The sequence below is a fragment of the Cupressus sempervirens genome, chromosome 10, assembly GCF_028749045.1.
Source record: "Cupressus sempervirens isolate cs-2001-9-10 chromosome 10, ASM2874904v1, whole genome shotgun sequence".
NCBI lineage: Eukaryota > Viridiplantae > Streptophyta > Pinopsida > Cupressales > Cupressaceae > Cupressus > Cupressus sempervirens.
The window spans coordinates 513,978,549-513,997,413 of NC_143127.1; the positions used below are offsets into that span (position 1 = coordinate 513,978,549).

The window sequence follows — 18,865 nt, forward strand, 5'->3', positions numbered from 1 at the left end:
CCGCAGTGGCTCTGGTGACCACCACCACTCAATGGCCTCACCATCGGTGGCGCCTCCCGCCCACCACCGCAGCCACCGAAAGCTCCACCCCTACGCCGCTTAGCTGCCGCTCATTGCGATGGCGCGATTTTGTAAAGTTTTTTTTTTTTTTTAATTATTTTTTTATTTAAAAAAATAAATTCATGCATTTTCAGAGGCCCTGTTGGTTTTTTCTCCGTAACTTGAGCATATAGACGTATTTTTTTGATTTGAAAAATGTGCCAAAAAGGTGGTTCCGAGATAGAGATGCTAGTATAGGTGTTTTTGATTTTTGATGTAGTTTGGTTGCTTGTTTGGCAGTCAAAGCCAGATGTTTTGTTTTGCACTCCGAGAGGCGTATCTTGAGCATCTAATCTCCGATTTTAGACTTCTTTATATCATTGGAAAGCTCTTTATGTGCTCTTTCTAGTGATGCTAGTTGTTGTTCCAGATTTTGTTCCAAACACATCCTATTCAATCTTTTGCGTTTTAGCATTCTGGTGGATATCCTATTTGTTTCAGGTTTGAGGACCGATTTTGTTGCTTTAGATACTTCATTTTGGGCTCTACCTTCTATTGTTTCAGCCTTATGTTTTTCCTGATCATTGTTGATATTCATTGTAAGCATCTTTATTCAATGCGCTGAATCATTGTTGATATTCATTGTAAGCATCTTTATTCAACGCATTAAGATAAAATGCCACTCTTGTGTTTTAGGATCCTTTTCATCATTGTGATTCATTGTACTTGCACTATTTTATAAAGTGCCATGGGGGGGATAGTTGTTTGTTGCTTATAGGCCCTCTTTCTCATTTTTCTCATGCTGTGTCGATGACACGTGCCTTTATTGGTGTTTGTACCTCACTCTCGATGTGTTTGGTTCTTGTGTTGTTGGAGATTTTTGGCCCATCTTTTTAGTTGCCTGTCACCTCACCCCATCTGCATTAAGGGGGGGTTATATTGTTGTTCTATTCTTCCTTGGTTTGATGGTTTGTTGGTGTGAGCTATGTATTTAGTACTTGATCCTACATACTAGGCGATTGCAGTGGCTGGCTACCTATGCATTTTGGTGAGATGGATCATCTACCATATAGACACGCTCGGTTCGTGCCTTCTATTTCCATGGAGGTTCTACAGATCAACATTTTGATAGAGTTTTGTGGTTCTTCATGCTTCAGTGATTCTCTTCTAATCTCTTTGTTCCTTCTTCTATAACATTCTTTGCTATCTCTTTTTGGAGTAGGGTTTTTCCCATGTGATTTTCTCTATTTCTCCTCTTTATAGAGATTTCGTTGTGATTGGGTACTTGATTAGGCCTTGTTGCCGGGACCCAATTTTCCTGCTTTCATAGCTGTGCTAGGTTAGCTTACCTCCTGAGCTTCGCTTAAGGGGGGGTGTTAGAGTAATTAGTTGTTTTCACTTATTAATTGAATCACTTTGATTTAATTAATTAAGTTGTCTATTACTCTAGTTTGCTTAAGCTATCTTGTAGGTGCATATAATTAATATTTTATTAATTATATTGTGCAACCTAGCTTTTTTAGGCTTTAGGTTACCCTTTTCGGGTTTCAATCTCCTTTATAAGGATTGATCTTTTTGTATTTTTCATTATGAAGATCCGTTGAATAATATTTTGTTCGTCTGAGTTTTTCAGATCAAACCTTTGCCTCTTCTTGTCTTTTTCTTCTCTGTGACAGGTTTTCTGCATGCAGGTTTTCTTAGGCTCTGTGGATTTGTTGTGCGCTTTTGCTCAAATCCTACAGGCTTATCCTCTCATCATCGCACTTACTTTCGTGCTTAATGGAGGATAACCCATATCTGGTGAACATGCGCCTGGTTGTATGACTTATCATGATGTTGATTCTGAGGCATTCTAAATGCATCTCAGAGCCCTTTATATACAGGTACTCCTAGTGTACTTTTAAGGCATATTGAATCAAATACATTGTTATTATGATCATACTCCTTTTTGGCTTACAATTGTGCTTGTGTTTGAGTTCTCAGTTCTTGGGTGAATTTTGCCCAAGGCAAATTCTTACACTTGGATCAATCTTGTTAGGATGATCATTTTAGTAATGCTTGGATTTTGATCAGTGATGTTTCAATACTTGTCAGCTGCTTATTTAAGAACTGATGTGTGGTTTATGATCGTATGCGACCTTTTGATTTTACTGAGCTTAGGGTAGGTTATCTATATGACATGTTGGGAAGTGACTTGCAATGGAGGTCGAGGCCCTTAAGAGGTTGATGGGTAACCCATTGTAGGTAATTTAAAAAGTGATAACATTTCATTAAATGAGTTTAAAATGAATTAACAAAATATTGGTACTACAAAAAGTCACTAGGGGGCTGGAGGATGAAAAGACTAGTCGGGTAACCTTAGAGCTGACTCGTTAGCATGCCTTGTCAATCTGAAAGGATAGTAGTGCCACATAGAGTCACTAGGGGCTCGAAGGATTAAAAGACTAGTCAAGTAACCTTAGAGTTGGCTCGTGTGATGACACTTGCCCACATGCATACTAGATTACCTACATGTCTGTGTTGCCTTTGGATTAGTTGATACTTGTATCTTGGTATCCTTGAGATAGTTTGCTTTGAGATGATTACTTGAACCTAGATGTTGATTTTGACTTTTGCATTTGTTATCCTGTTTGGGGCTTGAGTTTACCTCCTCAGCATGGTGGGAGTAGACCTTTTTGGGTTCCACGAGGTCGGGTGGTAGTGCTTTTTCTTATACCACTGAGATCCAACAGTTCAACATCATGGTTGAAGTTCCCTATTCTGTATTCCTTTCATTCTATTCTTGTGTACTATGATGGATGGTTATACCTTTTGTATTGTGTTTGATTTCATGAATCTTATGAGATGTTGTTGTAACCTATTTTTATGTTGTATATTCTTTCAACCCTTCATACCTCTGACATGTATAGTGGATGATTGTGCATTCTATTTATTATCAAGTGGTATCCTGTAATTGTATATTATTTAAATGGATTCATACTTGTAAATTATTATTTGATGTGGATTTATTATATATTGGATTTAGTGTTAATTAAAATTAGATGTGATTCAACGTCATGGGATCTGTAAGGAATGTAATCTATTTATGTGTTGCTTGTGTATGAATGTATGTTATTGCTTCCGTTGTTCTATAATTGTTGTTGTTAAGTTATTATCTTTAACAGAAAAAAATGTTTGGCAAACTTAGTGAAACTTTAGGTTAGTTCTTTTGGATCCCTTAGCAGGGCATTACATATTATTTGTACTTTTAGTGGATGAAAGTCTACTGACAAAATTGGAGGTTTTCAATGGAGTAACAATGTAATTTTTTTATTAATGATTAATAAAATTATTGGCTTCAACCTTTTATTGATTATATGTGTGTGTGTGTGTGTGTGTGTGTGTGTGTGATGAATTAAGTAAAAATAAATAATATTATTTTTGTTGATTTTTTATTTTTTTATTTTTCACTTAAACTGAAAATTATTTATTTATAATTTTATTTATTCACATAAAATTCCCCTTTTCTTTAAGTTGTTATCTCCATAATTTTATTTATTTTTTAATAAAAATCTATGAGTGCCCCTAACATTTCAAATTTAGCGATGGGTATTATTGTAGTAAAAACTATATATTTTATTTATATGTAATCAATTAAATATAAATAAATAATATATTTCTAGTAGATATTTAATTTTTACTTAATTAATTATAGTTGTATTTATTCATATTAAATTATATTTAAAAAATAATTTTATTATTAAACACTTCTTGCAAGCAACTTTGAGCTGATAATTTTTAATCAATAATGAGTTATAAATCTAAATGTGAAATATTCAAATATATTAAATAAAAGAATTAAAAATATTATTCATGAAATATATTTATCTTTAGCATTCCCACTATGCAAGTACTTACTATCCAACTTTCAATGATAAGAATAAATTAATAAATTAAGAGTCATATGACTATATATATATATATATATATATATATATATATATATATATATATATATATATATATATATATATATATATATATATATATATATATAATGACTCTTAATTTATTAATTTTATATATATATATATATATATATATATATATATATATATATATATAATGACTCTTAATTTATTAATTTTATATATATATATATATATATATATATATATATATATATATATATATATATTATATATATATATATATATATAATGACTCTTAATTTATTAATTTTATATATATATATATATATATATATATATATATATATATATAAAATTAATAAATTAAGAGTCATTATATATATATATATATATATATATATATATATATATATATATATATATATCCCACTATGCAAGTACTTACTATCCAACATTCAACACACACACACACACACACACACACACACATCCCACTATGCAAGTACTTATTATCCAACATTCAACGATAAGAATAAATTAGAGAGTGATATGACCATTTATTATATATATATTCCACTATGCAAGAATTTACTATCCAACATTCAATGATAAGAATAAATTAGAGAATCATATGACTATTTATTATTTTATACACACACACGTGCATAACATACATACGTATATATTATATGTATATATACATACATACATATGTATATACATACGTATATATGTACATAGATATATACATATATATACACATATATACACACATGATAGTCTAATTATATTTTTAAAATTAAATAAAATATATTTTAATAATTGTATTGAAAAAAAAAAAAAAAAACTAATAAAAATTAAAAAATTAACTCTATATTTATATATATATATATATATATATATATATATAAGATATCTTCAATAATAATTATAATTATTTAATGATATAGGTAATGATGGTGGTACAATTTTTCTCTTCTCTATTTAGAAAGGTCAACACTCTAATAATCTTATGGAGGTCCTTGCAATTAAGATTGTTATTGAGAGAGGATGCTCTTTAGGTCGAAAGATGATCATTTGTGAGTTTGATTCTTAGATTGTTGTGGATATGTTGAATAACCAGAGTTTGGAGGATGTTAGTTGGCAATTAACCTCTTTAGTCAGACAAACTCAAAGTCTTTGTAGTTCTTTGGACTCTGTCTCCTTTTGTCATATCCCTAGATAATGGAACAGAGTGGCTGATTGTTTGGTGAAGTGGGCTTTAGAGAATGTGGATGGTTGGCATATTAGTGGCAGGGATGAGTTACCTTTTGACATGAGATTGTTGAATTGGAAGACATGAATATGTAGTGTTGTTGTGAGCCTTTAGCCTTTGTGATGCAGGAGCATCTTGCATGAGAAAATTATTGAAAAAAAAAAAAAAAAAAATTGAAAAAAAAAAAAAATTGTGGAGGAGAGAGAAAGTGACGAAAATTAGAGGAGAAATAATTTAAAAAAATAAAAAAGGGGAAAAAGGAGAAAAGAAAAGAAAAGAGGATTTTTATTTTCGAGGTGCATAGGTGGCATAATAGAAAAAATAAAAAATAAATGGTTGTCATTCTATTTATCGAGGTGTGTGGGTAGAATTCTAGAAAGTTATGAATAGTGTAGAAAGTTGTGGATATTGTAGAAGGTTATGAAAGTTGTAGAAGGTTGTGGAGGAATTCTAGAAGGTTGTGGATAAGCCATGCATGGGGTGGTAAGTGCCTATTTAAGCAAGGCATATGAGCATTTCAAATCAAGCTCAAAGAGAAGCTCAAGGGGAAGCTCGAGGAGTAGAAGCTCAAGGAGAAGCTCGAGGAGTAGAAGCTCGAAGAGGAGAAGCTCGAGAAGGAGAAACTTGAGAAGTGGAAGCTTTGGAAGGAAAAGCTTGAATGTGTGAAAGTTGGAAGGTGTGAAAGAGAGGAGAAAGTGAAGAGTGAATTTTCTTGAGTCTGTGGACAGAGCGCCGAATGTGAGGTAGTTTACAACAGGATTGTGATGGACTTGTGAGTGTGTAGACAGAGCGCCGAATGTGAGGCAGTTTACACTTGGATCTTGGATAAGGTTGGAGAAGCGCTAGTGACTGCGGTTTAGAAACAAGGAGGTTGCTTGGTGGCTTGCAAGCACAAGTTGAGATTTCAGAGGTTTCTACCAGAGTGTGGATCTGGACTAGCTTGGGTTTGGGTTGGATCTTGAGAGATCTTGCAAAAATGTTATTGTAATTACTATTGGATTTTCAAGTATAATAAAACTGTCTTCATATTGTTGCATTCTTGGTTGTGAGTTGGTAAGAGTGGTGTGGCCCTTTGTCAGTGGTATCAGAACGTACCTTCATCAATGATATCAGAGCGTACCTTCATTACTTTGCTCTATATTTTGGATTTGATTAAATAAATTTTCACCCTTCTTTTAAAAAAAGAAATATAATTATTTAATAAATAAATAAATAAATAAATAATGATTTAAAAAATAAGATTATATAAGAAATAGTAAATAATCTTTCTATTCGTATAATTATCATATGTATTTTTTCATACTTTATATTTTATTCTATTTTTATTTTATTAAATAATTATATTTAATATTAAAATTAATTAGACATAAGTTAAAAAACACGGCGTGAAATGCGTGACGAAACCTTCAATTATTCAGAATAATCTTGGAATAGTAATTATGTGGGGTAATCGTCGATTGATTTTCCCTTGTGTCTAACTCAGGGGTCTTCGGTGTTAATTTCTGAGTTGTTTTTGGTGCTGCTACGCATTTTATGATTCCCAAGTTCATGTAATTCGGAGTATTCGATGGTGTAGCAAGGGCACGTGGACGTCCCTTGTGTGGTTAAATGGTGGAGGGATTTGCCGAGTCTTGTCGCAATTTTGCCGAGTCTTCAAACGAGGCTTTTGATTGAGCTCAGAGATTGGGCCAACCAAACATTGGAGATCAAATCAGGTACTAATTCAGGTCATTCTTCCTGAACGCCGAAGATAGTTCAATTATCTTGTTTTTAGGTTAGAAACATACTCGAATTGGTGGTCACAGAACTCAAATTCAACATCCTTTCCTTTTCGCTTTGAATGGATAAATCTAGTTTCAGTGAAAGAAACGATCTTTTATGTACTTTCCCCAAAGACTGGCTAAATTTGCGGCCTCCGTCTTCAGGGGGTGTAGGCTATCCGTTTCATCGTCTGGATTGTCAAAATTCACTGGCTTCATTTGATACCCAGGATGGCTGTGACCATCCTCTCTCTTCCCCATTGATGAGGTCTACATACTGGTCAATTACGCCGTTATCGTGGCCATGCCCTTCTGGCAGGCAGGATAATCTTAAAACAACTCATGTATCTCATCCTGATGACATCCTTGGTGATATAAAGAAGAATGACCTCTTAGAAGAGGATCTGTCAGATTGTTTTCATGTGACCCAGAAGCCAGATGTTACAGAAACAACAGATACCCCTTATTGCGATGGGATCTGCGGACTCGCATTGTGCACGGGGAACCAATGTGTCAATTTCAACTGCGGTGCATGCTTTGGCGATCAAGCGTCCAAGCTGCCACAGTTATTCACAGTCTGTGATCAAGGTATGCCTTGAGTTCTTTTATCGTAAATGCTTTAGAAAACATTCCTGAACTTATTGATATTATTTTCAGTTGCAATTAGTTTAGAGCACACCATCTTTGCAAGAATCATATAGTGATGCAATTCAGGACAGTTTTGAGGATTAAAATATGCAATTCAAAAATCTTCATTTCTTTGCTTTACTGGAAAGGTGAATACCTCCATCACTGCATAAAATGCTTATTCTTTGAGTGTGTAACTAACGATTATTGATGCAGCTTGTGTAGATAAATGAGCATGCAGGATCGACAAAATGTTTGTCAGCGAAGTCATACTACTATCGCACATGAACCTAATGGTTATTAGTGTGTAGCATTCTACATGTTGAATCATGAGGCTGGGGATTGACAATGATTATCAATGAAAAATTCAGAGTGGACCAACGTCGTCCTGAGAACGAAAGTTCCATAACTGAACCTTGTACGAGTAGAACGCAGCATTAAAAAACCGGCTAACTGATATAATTTTGGGAACAAAGAAGTGGAGTTTTAGTAATGAAAATTGAGTGCGTAAACCCTGTGAATGTTTATGGTATGGTGGCATGACTAGGACTCACAGGGATGTGTCCCAAAATGCATTGGGCATTCAAAAGCTAAAGTTGAGTCCTATGGTTGATGTAAACTCTAGAATTAAATGTATTTCTGTAAGCTGATTTAGTTTATGGGTTGGTACATTCTGTATTTCTGTCAGAAGTTCTATTAGGGAGATTGAAAGGAAAAATATACTATACTAAAGATTTAAGCTGCCTAAATTGACACCCTAGTTATGGATAGTTTGCCGTCATCTTTAATGCATTTCTGCAATTACCTGAAAAGTTGCATGAAAAGGTCTTTGATAGCATCTGAATTTTCAATTCTTCTGAGGAACATTATTAATAATCCAAGCATCTTGCTGCACATACAAGGGAAGATGAACTTGCTAGGGGCCTCTATTGGGGAAGTTAAAGGAATTGAGATAGTGTGACTGCTTTATTATATGTCAGGATTGTGTTAGAACAATGCATTTTTAAGTTTTCAAGCTCTGATTGGGCATTTAGAGTGCCATGTCGTGGTGCCCATTGATGTCAATTATGTAGGTGATCACAAAATGGAAGGCCTCAATAGGAACAATTATTTAAATATAACAAGTTTGAATCATGACAAGTTATTAGCTTATCTTCTCATTTTTACATAAGAGAGGAATAGGCTTAGGAAAATGCCATAGGATATAGGTGACTGACCACAGATACAGGTGACTGACCACAAATAGTACATTGGCAAAATGATGGCATTTGCAGTACACAACCAATGCCTATACTAGCGGGCCTGAGGGATTTTGAAAGTTTCCCCAAGCCTTCACACATGGAAGCAAAGTGGTATCAGATATTACCTTGCAATAAAGATCAAACCCCTCCAATTAGAGCATCTCCTGCCATTTGCAAAACCCCATCCCATTGCAGTAGACTACGAGCCCACCTCAATAGGGGTAGAAAGGGAAAAAATAATCACATCGAAGAGCCAACCAAAATCCATCTCCTGTCCAAGCAACCACAGAGAGGAAAATACCACCCAAAGTTATAAATCTCCTCCTTTGCAGAGAAAATACCGACCTCTATAGGAATCGTGAAAGAGGAAGAAACACACTGAGTGTGCCAAGTCCTTACCATGGCCAGCAAAGAACACCCCACAACTGGTTCTATCATAGCCCCAAAATCAGCTACAAATTTCAACCAAAGACTAGGATGCACCCTTGAAAACTATTAGCAATCAACTGTCCACCAGAAAAAACAAGACCACCGTTCATACTACCAAAGATGGACAATTGTAACAAAGAAACACATTAAAAATGAAAAAGAAACCTATATTACCAATAATTTCCATCCCGACCTACCTACATAGGGTGAATAAACTCAACCCTAGAAACTAGTAGGCACCATCTTTAGGCTCATGATAGAGAGAAGCAAAGAAGACCCATAAATATCCTCGAGCCCTGCAATAAGCTAGAGCATCACCTTTCCAGCAAACAAAACACATCTCATCACACCTCCAGTCACTACAAAAGCATCCTTTTCATTAGCACAAAAGTCCAATAGAGCTTGAGAGAGGCCAAAAATAAATACACAAAGGAGAAACACCAAACCCCTTTGGTAGCACTTCAACACCTCAAAGCATGCAGGAAACACCAAACCCATAGGTAGCACCATAAGGAAGAGCACAAATATCCTCTTGCTCCACAATAAGCTAGAGCATCACCTTTCCACCAAACAAAACACATCCCATCACACCTCCAGTCACCACAAAAGCATTCTTTTCGTCAGCACAAAAGTCCAACAAACTTTGGGAGAGGCCAAAGTAAATCGACGAAGGAGAAACACCAACCCCTTTGGTAGCACTTCAACACCTCCAACAATGCAGGGAGCACCAAACCCCACATGCAGCACCATAAGGAAGAGCACTGACAACAAACCGAAGGTGGCATCTCCACAACTTCAAAAACCCCTAGGATAGGGTTGCTCTGAAAGAATAGGGTGCAAACCCCCATAACCATATGCCACCTCACCAAAAGAAAATTAACTACCACTCCTCTCAAGTATGACAAAGAGCTAGATCCACCGGACAAGCACTCCAGCTGGGCAGAGAAAAGCCAACAAAATACTATAACCATGGCCCTCCTTAGGGAAACCCTTGTGTTAGCGACCACATCACCGACCTTGACAAAGGAGGAAGCAAGCTGAAAACTCTTAGCTTATCAGGTCCAAAATAGACACAAAACTTCATGGTCTTGTCTCATCTAAGCACTGACAATTAAACTCCCAGTAGATCAGACCAAAACAAATTTTGAGCTCCGAAGTTTTGTCATTTAGTAACATACAACATCCTCATCCCTTAAAGGAGTCTCACAAGGTCCGAGACCCCTGGAATAGAAGAAAAAGAGCAAGCCAAATACTGCTCTTTACCCCACCAGTGTCCTCCAATGTGATTGCAATTTAGCTGTTTCATGTCTATGGTTCCACCACCACTCCAAGCAGTCTTTCTTTGATCACATATGATATAAAGCCCCAATGAAGCAAAATCGCCTTGCCCACGTGAAATTTTATTCCATTGACTTTGTATAATTGAGACAATTTTGCCTTGACCATAAATCTTTTTGTTGCTATCCAAAATCCCTTCATTACCTCTATCCTCATGTAGAATTTTTCTATTAGTCTCTTGTGCGTTATGTCGTGCTTTGTTTTGAGATTTAAATATGCAATGAAAATATGAGCTGAAACAGTGAAAAAATAAAAATAAACCAGACTTTTCAAGCTGCAAATCTATTTAAAAAATGGAAAATGGAAGCATAAAGAGTTTCATATTCACTTGATGCACAATAGAGGAAACTCAAACTCCTGCTCAAGCTCTTGGAAGCAAAAAAATCACCTCCTCTTCTTGCAAAATGAAACCCCAATCAGCTGCAACACCCTCCAACTTCATAGCAAAAACCCAAACAAATGTCAAAACAACCATAATGTGATCATTTTTGACCTTTAAGGGCATTTGGAGGGGTGGGGCTCACTGGAATATGTTTTTAGTTTGAGGTTAATAAAAAGTTGGGACAACCAGCCATCCCCGATATGGTCGAGGGATGTCTGTGGTGTCCCCTTCCGTACTGGGGATGTCCATACATCCCCTTTTAATTTGCCAGACATCCCTGAGTACCGGGGATGTCTCCAATGTTTTTTTGCAAAATGGGGACGACAGGGGGACATCCCATACTCGTCCCCCTGTCTCGAAAACTTGGGCTTTTTGGACAGGGACGCGTCCTCGGGAAACACAACTAATATTAGATTATTCCTAATGTTATTATTATTCTTGAGTATTATAGTAATCTCATTTCTATTTTTTAATAAGTACTATAAGAGCTATTTGCCTTGATCTTTTCCTCCAAGAATGTTATTGCACGAAAAGGGAAAATTGATATCAGATTCAAAGGGAGTTTGTCACTTCTTCAAAGGTAAAGAGCTTAGAAGATTGATGTTTAGAGGGAGTTTGACACATCCATTTGAAGGAGCGGATAGAGGATATGTTTTAGTTGATCTTTGAAGATCTTGATCATATCAGAATCAGGGGGAGTTTCGACTTCATGTAGAGTTTTGGTATCATGTGTATGACTGCATGATTTTATGGGCTTGCCCCCTATGTACATCACGAGGAGGTGACGACTTCTAAATGATCATCACATGTATTTGCAGAAGTTATTGGAAGGTTGTAGAATGGTTATCAAAGCACAATGCATAGAACAATGTAACATAGATTCAAATAGTATAACAGAGAATCCATAGTACCAATAGAGCATTCATTATTTGTACCAAAATACTAGGATGACGTGGGAATGTTAGTTCTTTATTGATACCAAAAACATGAATACATCAACCATAATCCAAAGCTCTTATATAATGGTCAATTGGTTGGGAGAACCAAACGATGCATCCCCTCGCTTCCTAACTACCCATCCCAACAAAGCCAAACTAATGCTTAATTCAGACAATATAACATAGACTCAGTAGTACTAATAGAGCATTCATTATGTGTACCAAAAAATCAGAATGGTGTGGGAATGTTATTTCTTTATTGATACCAAAAACGTGAGTACATCAACCATAATCTTAAGTTCTTATATAATGGTTAGTTGGTTGGGAGAACTAATCGATACATCCCCTCGCTTCCTAACTACCCATCCCAACAAAGCCAAACTAATGCTTAATTGCAACATTGCTTTATTACGTGCTACAAAGGTGGCGATCTTACAATAACTTAAGTCATGATATACATTTTATTTAAATGTTGAAACTGATCATGATGGATTATATCTTGTCAATCAACAACTAAGTGTTAGATGTCATTCACTTGACGATCAATGAGTTGTTTGTATAGATATATAATAGTTATTTGGTGAATATCATGTATTGATATTCTGCAAGCCATTACCTTTTTGAGTACTTAGTGAATATCATGTGTTGATATTTTTGAGACCAATACTCATGATATCAAAACTTATTGAGTACTTGGTGAATATCATATGTTATGCAGGCCATTACTCAGAGTATTTGGTAAATATCATATGTTGATATTTTGGAGGCCCATACTCATGATATCAAAACATTGCTTAGAGTATTTCGTGAATATCATATGTTGATATTCTGGAGGCCATATCAAAATATTACTCAAAGTATTTGGTTAATATCATATGTTGATATTTCGGAGGCCAATACTCATGATATCAAATGTGATATCAAAATGGTGGATATCTTTAGATCAAAGATATCCTTACAGTTTTCCATTTCTAATATTACCAATGGTGTAATATATGTCTTGTGTTTATCTTCCTTGGCTAAAAGTGAGTGTTGATGTTTGGTAGCTTTTGTCGGATAAATCTATATATATAATTACATATGAGATATAATTTATATATGTGTGCTCATTATATTTGAGATATAAGTATGAGAGAAGTTTTTATATATATATATTTGTTATTATAATTATTATTAAATTAACGAATAGACGTGTCCCATGAAGAGACATGTCTCTTCATGGCTTATTCTCAATATAAATAAGATATTGTTGCCATTTGGAAAACATATATCAAAACATAATGGCAGTGCTATCACATTTGCAGCGATCCATGAAAATCAACAAGGTGTGATTAAGAATATGGTTTTTTCAGAAGACCTGAATATTAATTCAAAATTAGAATGATTAAGAAAATGCAATTTATGAAAGGAAATGACTTTTCATGTTTGAAAGGTCACACCCTTTTATGGGTAAGATATAAAAAGGAATATGTCATTTGAGACATTTGTAAGTGAACAAATGAGAAGTAAGGTACACACACACACACTCAGATTATAATCTTATATATATATATATATATATATATATATATATATATATATATATATACAGCAAAGAAGAGCAGAACAAAATAGAAATATAATATAATCAGATTTTTAATCATATATATATATATATATTAAAGGAAGAGTAAGAAGAAAAGTGAAGTGTTATTGGCTGACTTCAAAGTAACAAGAGCAACACAGTATCATCAATCGTAAGAGGTGGAGGACTAGAGTTATTTTTTGTGGTGGGAGTTGGTGCTTCCAGCAGGTTGGTGCCTGCAAAAGAGAGGGAGTTTGTGCTTCCACTGAGTTGGTGCTTATAAATCATAGAGGTTGCAGCCTCTAGTAGGTTGATGCCTACAAATTTGTAAAAAGATTTCATATAATTAAAAAAATATTTTTGCTGTGGTTTTCTCCTACATTTGGGTTCCACGTAAATCATTGTCATTGTGTTAAGTGTATAAGTGTTGAATTTATTGTTTGATTAAAGTTTAAATTGGCAAACTTGTTATTATCCAGATTCACTCCTCCTCTTAATATAATTGTGTGCTCTTCTATTGGTGTCAGAGCAAATTCCTTCTATAAAGTTTAACCGCTTGAAGGTAGATCTAAAGAGCACAAATGGCCGAAAGTTTTCAAAACAAGGCATCAACTTTGGATGGGACAAATTACACATTTTGGAGTATAAAGATGGAAGCCTATTTAAATGCTATTTGGATTTGATGTTTGGTAATCAGTGTTAGATGGCTATACACCTCACACAACACCACCAACAGATTCAATCAGAAAGAGAAGTGGAAAGAATGCCAATGCAAAACATGCTATTCTATGCAATCTAGCTGACTTAGAGTTTACAAAAGTCATTCATTGTAAATCCACAAAGGAGATATGGGACAAGTTGAAAAACATTTATGAAGGAGCCGACAATGTACAAAAAGTAAACTCCAAACTCATCGAAGCACATTTGAAAGCCGTGAGATAGAGGATGATGAAGACGTAACCTCTTTCCTTTCATGAGTTGATGAAATTGTCAATTCAATGAAGACCCTTGGTGAAGATGTAGACTAATAGTTTGTAGTGGAAAGATTTTAAAATCGTTACCTATGAGATTTGATTCTAAGGTATCTGCAATCAAAGAAAGAAAAGACCTAGACACACTAACAAAAGATGAATTACATGGGACTCTTATTGTTTATGAAATGAGAATCGGAGAATCTTCATCCAAGCTTAAAGCATTTAGATGTTACAACAAAAGACTCCACAAGATTGTAAAAAGTGCAAATGTAAGGATTGATGAAGGAAAAACAATTTAAAAAAGTAAAAGAGAATGCTGAAATACCAAGTATAGGTGAAGAAGAAGATCCAAAAGATGATGATGAAGCACTAGGACAAGAAAGCTCCAAAACCCTTGTGAAGCAAAAAGCCCCTTGAAGACACTAGCAAAGACTCCATCAAAATTTGTTCAAAGAAATCATTTTGGAGACTTGGTAATTGGAGACCCCAAAAAGGAAGTCCAAACAAGAAAGAGACTCGCTAACACCATTGAGCATGCACACTTTTGTCTTTAATAAAAAATAGAACCAAAGAACTTCAAAGAAGCAAGTGCAGACAAGCATTGGGTAAAGGCAATGGAGGACGAGTTAGACCAAATTGAAAAGAATAATATTGGGAAATTGTTCCAAGACCAAAAAATAAAAATGTCTTTGGAACCAAATGGGTGTTTTGAAATAAAATGAATGAAAATGGAGAGGTCATAAGGAACAATGAAAGTCTTGTTTGTAAAGGCTATGCTCAAGTAGGAGGAGTGGACTTTGAAGAGACATTTGTACCAATTGCAAGATTGGAAGCAATCTAGATGTTCTTAGCATTTGCAAGCCACAAAACATTTAAGGTCTACCAAATGGATGTAAAATCAGCTTTCCTAAAGGGAGACTTAGAAGAAGTGTATGTTGAATTACCTAAAGGATTTACATTTTCAGAAAAGGAAGATCAAGTGTGTAGACTAAGAAAAGTACTTTCAAGAGCTTGGTACTCAAGATTGGATAAGTATCTTCAAGATCAAGGTTTCAAAAGAGGAATGGTAGATAGTAATCTATACATTAAGTCAGAAAATGACAAACTTTTAGTAGTAGTAGTATATGTGGATGACATAACATTTGGAGGAGGTAGTGACAAAATGTGTAAAGAATTTTCCTTGAATATGCAACAAGAAATTGAGATGTCCATTCTTGGAGAATTATCTTTCTCTCTTGCATTGCAAATTGAGCAATCAGGTAAGGGAATATTCATTTCTCAAGGTAAATATATCAAAGAAATATTGAAGAGATTTGGAATGAAAGATTGTAATCCTGTCAGCACTTCCATGATTACATGATGCAAGTTTAGCAAAAAGGCTGAATCCCCTGATGTAAATCAAGCTGAATATAGATTTATGATTGGAAATCTGTTGTCCTAAACAACCACAAGACCTGATATCTTACAAGTAGTTATAGTTGTTGCCTGATTTCAAGCAATGCCAAAGGAATCTCATGTTCCTGTAGTTAAAAGAATATATAAGTACCTAAAAGGCACTATGGATCTTGGTTTATGGTATACAAGAGGAAAGGACTTTAATCTCACAGCCTATATAGATGCATATTTGGGAAGCAATATTGATGACAAGAGAAGTACATGCGAAGCAACACTCTTTCTTGGTAACAGTCTAGTATCATGGCTAAGCAAGCAACAAGTATCAGTAAATTTATCTACCACAGAATTCGAGCATGTTGCAAAAGTAGCAAGTTGTACACAAGTGCTTTAGATGAAGCAAACTCTAAGAGTCATCAAGATTGAATTTGAGCATCCTATTGCCATCTTTTGCGACAATACAAGTGCAATCAACGTATCAAAGAATCCAGTCATGCACTTTAAAACGAAGCATATTTCAATCAAATATCACTTCCTAAGAGAAAAAGTACTTGAAAAACAAGTCAAGTTGGAATACATTAGGACAAAGAACCAAATAGAAAATATCTTCATAGAACCCCTTCCAAAGGAGACTTTTGAGTACCTAAGGAACAAATTGGGAGTAGCACCACTCTCATCCATTCCCTAAAAGTTTCATGAGAAGCATGAGTTAAAGGGGAGCATGTCTCTAGCCCTGGAAACCCTTTGCCATTAATGTTAAAGGAGGAGAGATGTAGAAAGGGGGAGCAACGAACTAAGGGGAAGCCTAGCAAAATCAAGGCCACATCTTAACAAGTTGCCATCAATGACAAAGGGAGAGATTGATGAGAAATTGTCATTGATGTCAAGTTATTGATATTTGAAGACATCAAAATAATGAGAGTATGCAAATTTAGAAGAAAGTATGCAAAATAAGTCATGAAAGACAATGAAATGTGCAACAATTTATATTATTAAGACAACAATATATACAACAACGATATTCATCATTGATATTTTAGTATGAAGTAATACAACACAGCGATATGTTTTTCAAAACATGTTTGACAAAGATGAACACTATTCAGATAATGTTCTGTCTTAAGCCAGTGGTTCCTGCAAGAGAAATGATCATGTTTAATTCATATTGGATAGGAATCCTATGTTTATACATCGTTAGTATTAATAAGGAGAATAGACAAAGCAATTTGATGAACGATACAACAATAACAACTATGTTGAAGTCAATCCCCAAACATGACAAAGCAACAATCATTACAAAACATGAATAACATCGTTTTTGAGTATGAAGTTGACTTTTGGCAATGATATGATGCATCGTGACTCCTAATTAAACAATATGTATTCCAGGAGTCAATGTAGAATTTGAAGATCATAAATAAACATAGAGAGCATGTCAAAGTATTAATGGTCAGCGATGGAAATTTATGGAAATAAGACTATCAAAACTTTAGTCCATTGATGGAATAAAGATTGTCTAGTGGCAGGCAATACATTGGTGAAGGTCAGATAAAAACAAGAAATAAGCATCAAAATCATCGTATCCAGTTGGGCCTTATAAATGAAGTTTTCGACAACAACAGTAGTGATGAAGCGATATATATACAGTCCTTTGCACAATGTTGACAGGAGCAGATAACGGAGTACCGTTGTTTTGAAGTCAGATGGTATAAAGATTTTAGAAGGATGATATTTTGCATCGAGAGAAGCTAAATTGTTTTGCAAACTTAAAAATAATTATAGTTAAGGTGCAATGAAGAATATGGTATTTTTGGAAGACCTGAATATTAATTCATAATTAGAATGATTAAGAATAAACAATTATTTAAAGGAAATGACTTGTCATGTTTGAAAGGTCACACCCTCTTATGGGTAAGATATAAAAAGGAATATGTCATTGAAACATTTGTAAGTCAACGATTGAGAAGAAGCAGGATAAGTAAGGTGTAAATCTCTCTCTCTCTCTCTCTCTCTCTCTCTCTATATATATATATATATATATATATATATATATATATATATAAAACTGATATATATATCCAACAAAGAAAATAAATATCCATCATCACTTGTAAGAGCAACAAAGAAAAAGGTGGAAGATCAGAGTTCTCCCACATTGGGTTTCTATGTAAATTGTTAACATATAGCATCAGTTGAAGTAATGTAAATGGTTATGTGAATTTTTTTCTACAAATATTATACACATACACACACACACACGTGTGTGTGTGTAGATACATTGAAATGCTCACATTACAAACTGTACAATTATTGACTATTATTATTATTGGGGAACTTGATAGTCTACCACCGATCACAAAAGGATTACATGTGAAAGCTAAACAAACTAATGTTAATGATGCACCTGAAGAGGCATGACTCTACGAAGACATGACTCTCCACTATGTTATATATATGTGATCAGATTGATGGGACAAATATCAATCCATGACAATACAAGTCCCAACGATCTGCATTCTTCTCTCTACAGGTTAACACATCAAAATTGTTGATTCTCCTTTGATATTATAATCTGAAGATCAAGATATATTAGTTGCCAGTCAAAGACGAAGATCTGCTCCTCAGTTTCTGCAATCGACCAAGTAAGGATATTCATTGTTATTCAAATCTGTTATAATAGTTTTATCTATTAGAGATCTCTAAAATTAACATGGTATCAGAGCCATTATGATAAGAAACTCTATTATTCATAATTAAATCAAAAAACTTAGAGCTATAAAATTTAAAATTATATCCTCAAAATCAAAATGGTGGATCACGTAAGGTTGAGGATAGACTTGAGGGAGCATCAAATTTTTCATCATGGAAGATTCGAGTCATGATAATATTAAGAGAAATGAAATTAGAGGAATACATAGAAACAAACAAATCCATGCCTGAAAATGATCCAGATAAAATGACATTGAAAAGACAGAATAACAAGGCCATGAAAATTATATTCTGCCCTCTATATCG

At 34.4% G+C, this 18,865-nt stretch overlaps 1 protein-coding gene across 3 annotated transcripts in view; it reads left to right on the forward strand.

Annotated features, from left to right (window-relative positions):
• Window positions 1-6,664: 6,664 nt before the first annotated feature.
• LOC149534912 (uncharacterized) overlaps window positions 6,665-18,865 on the forward strand; it is a 53,138-nt gene continuing 40,937 nt past the window's right edge. For 2 of the 3 annotated variants that reach the window (XM_089806871.1, XM_089806872.1), the window contains exon 1: window positions 6,896-7,553. In XM_089806871.1, the coding sequence (XP_089662997.1) occupies window positions 7,046-7,553 (508 nt within the window). In that variant the 5' untranslated portion in view covers window positions 6,896-7,045. Of the gene's footprint in view, window positions 7,554-18,865 lie in introns of all 3 variants that reach the window. The other variant, XM_089806873.1, reaches the window with a different exon arrangement.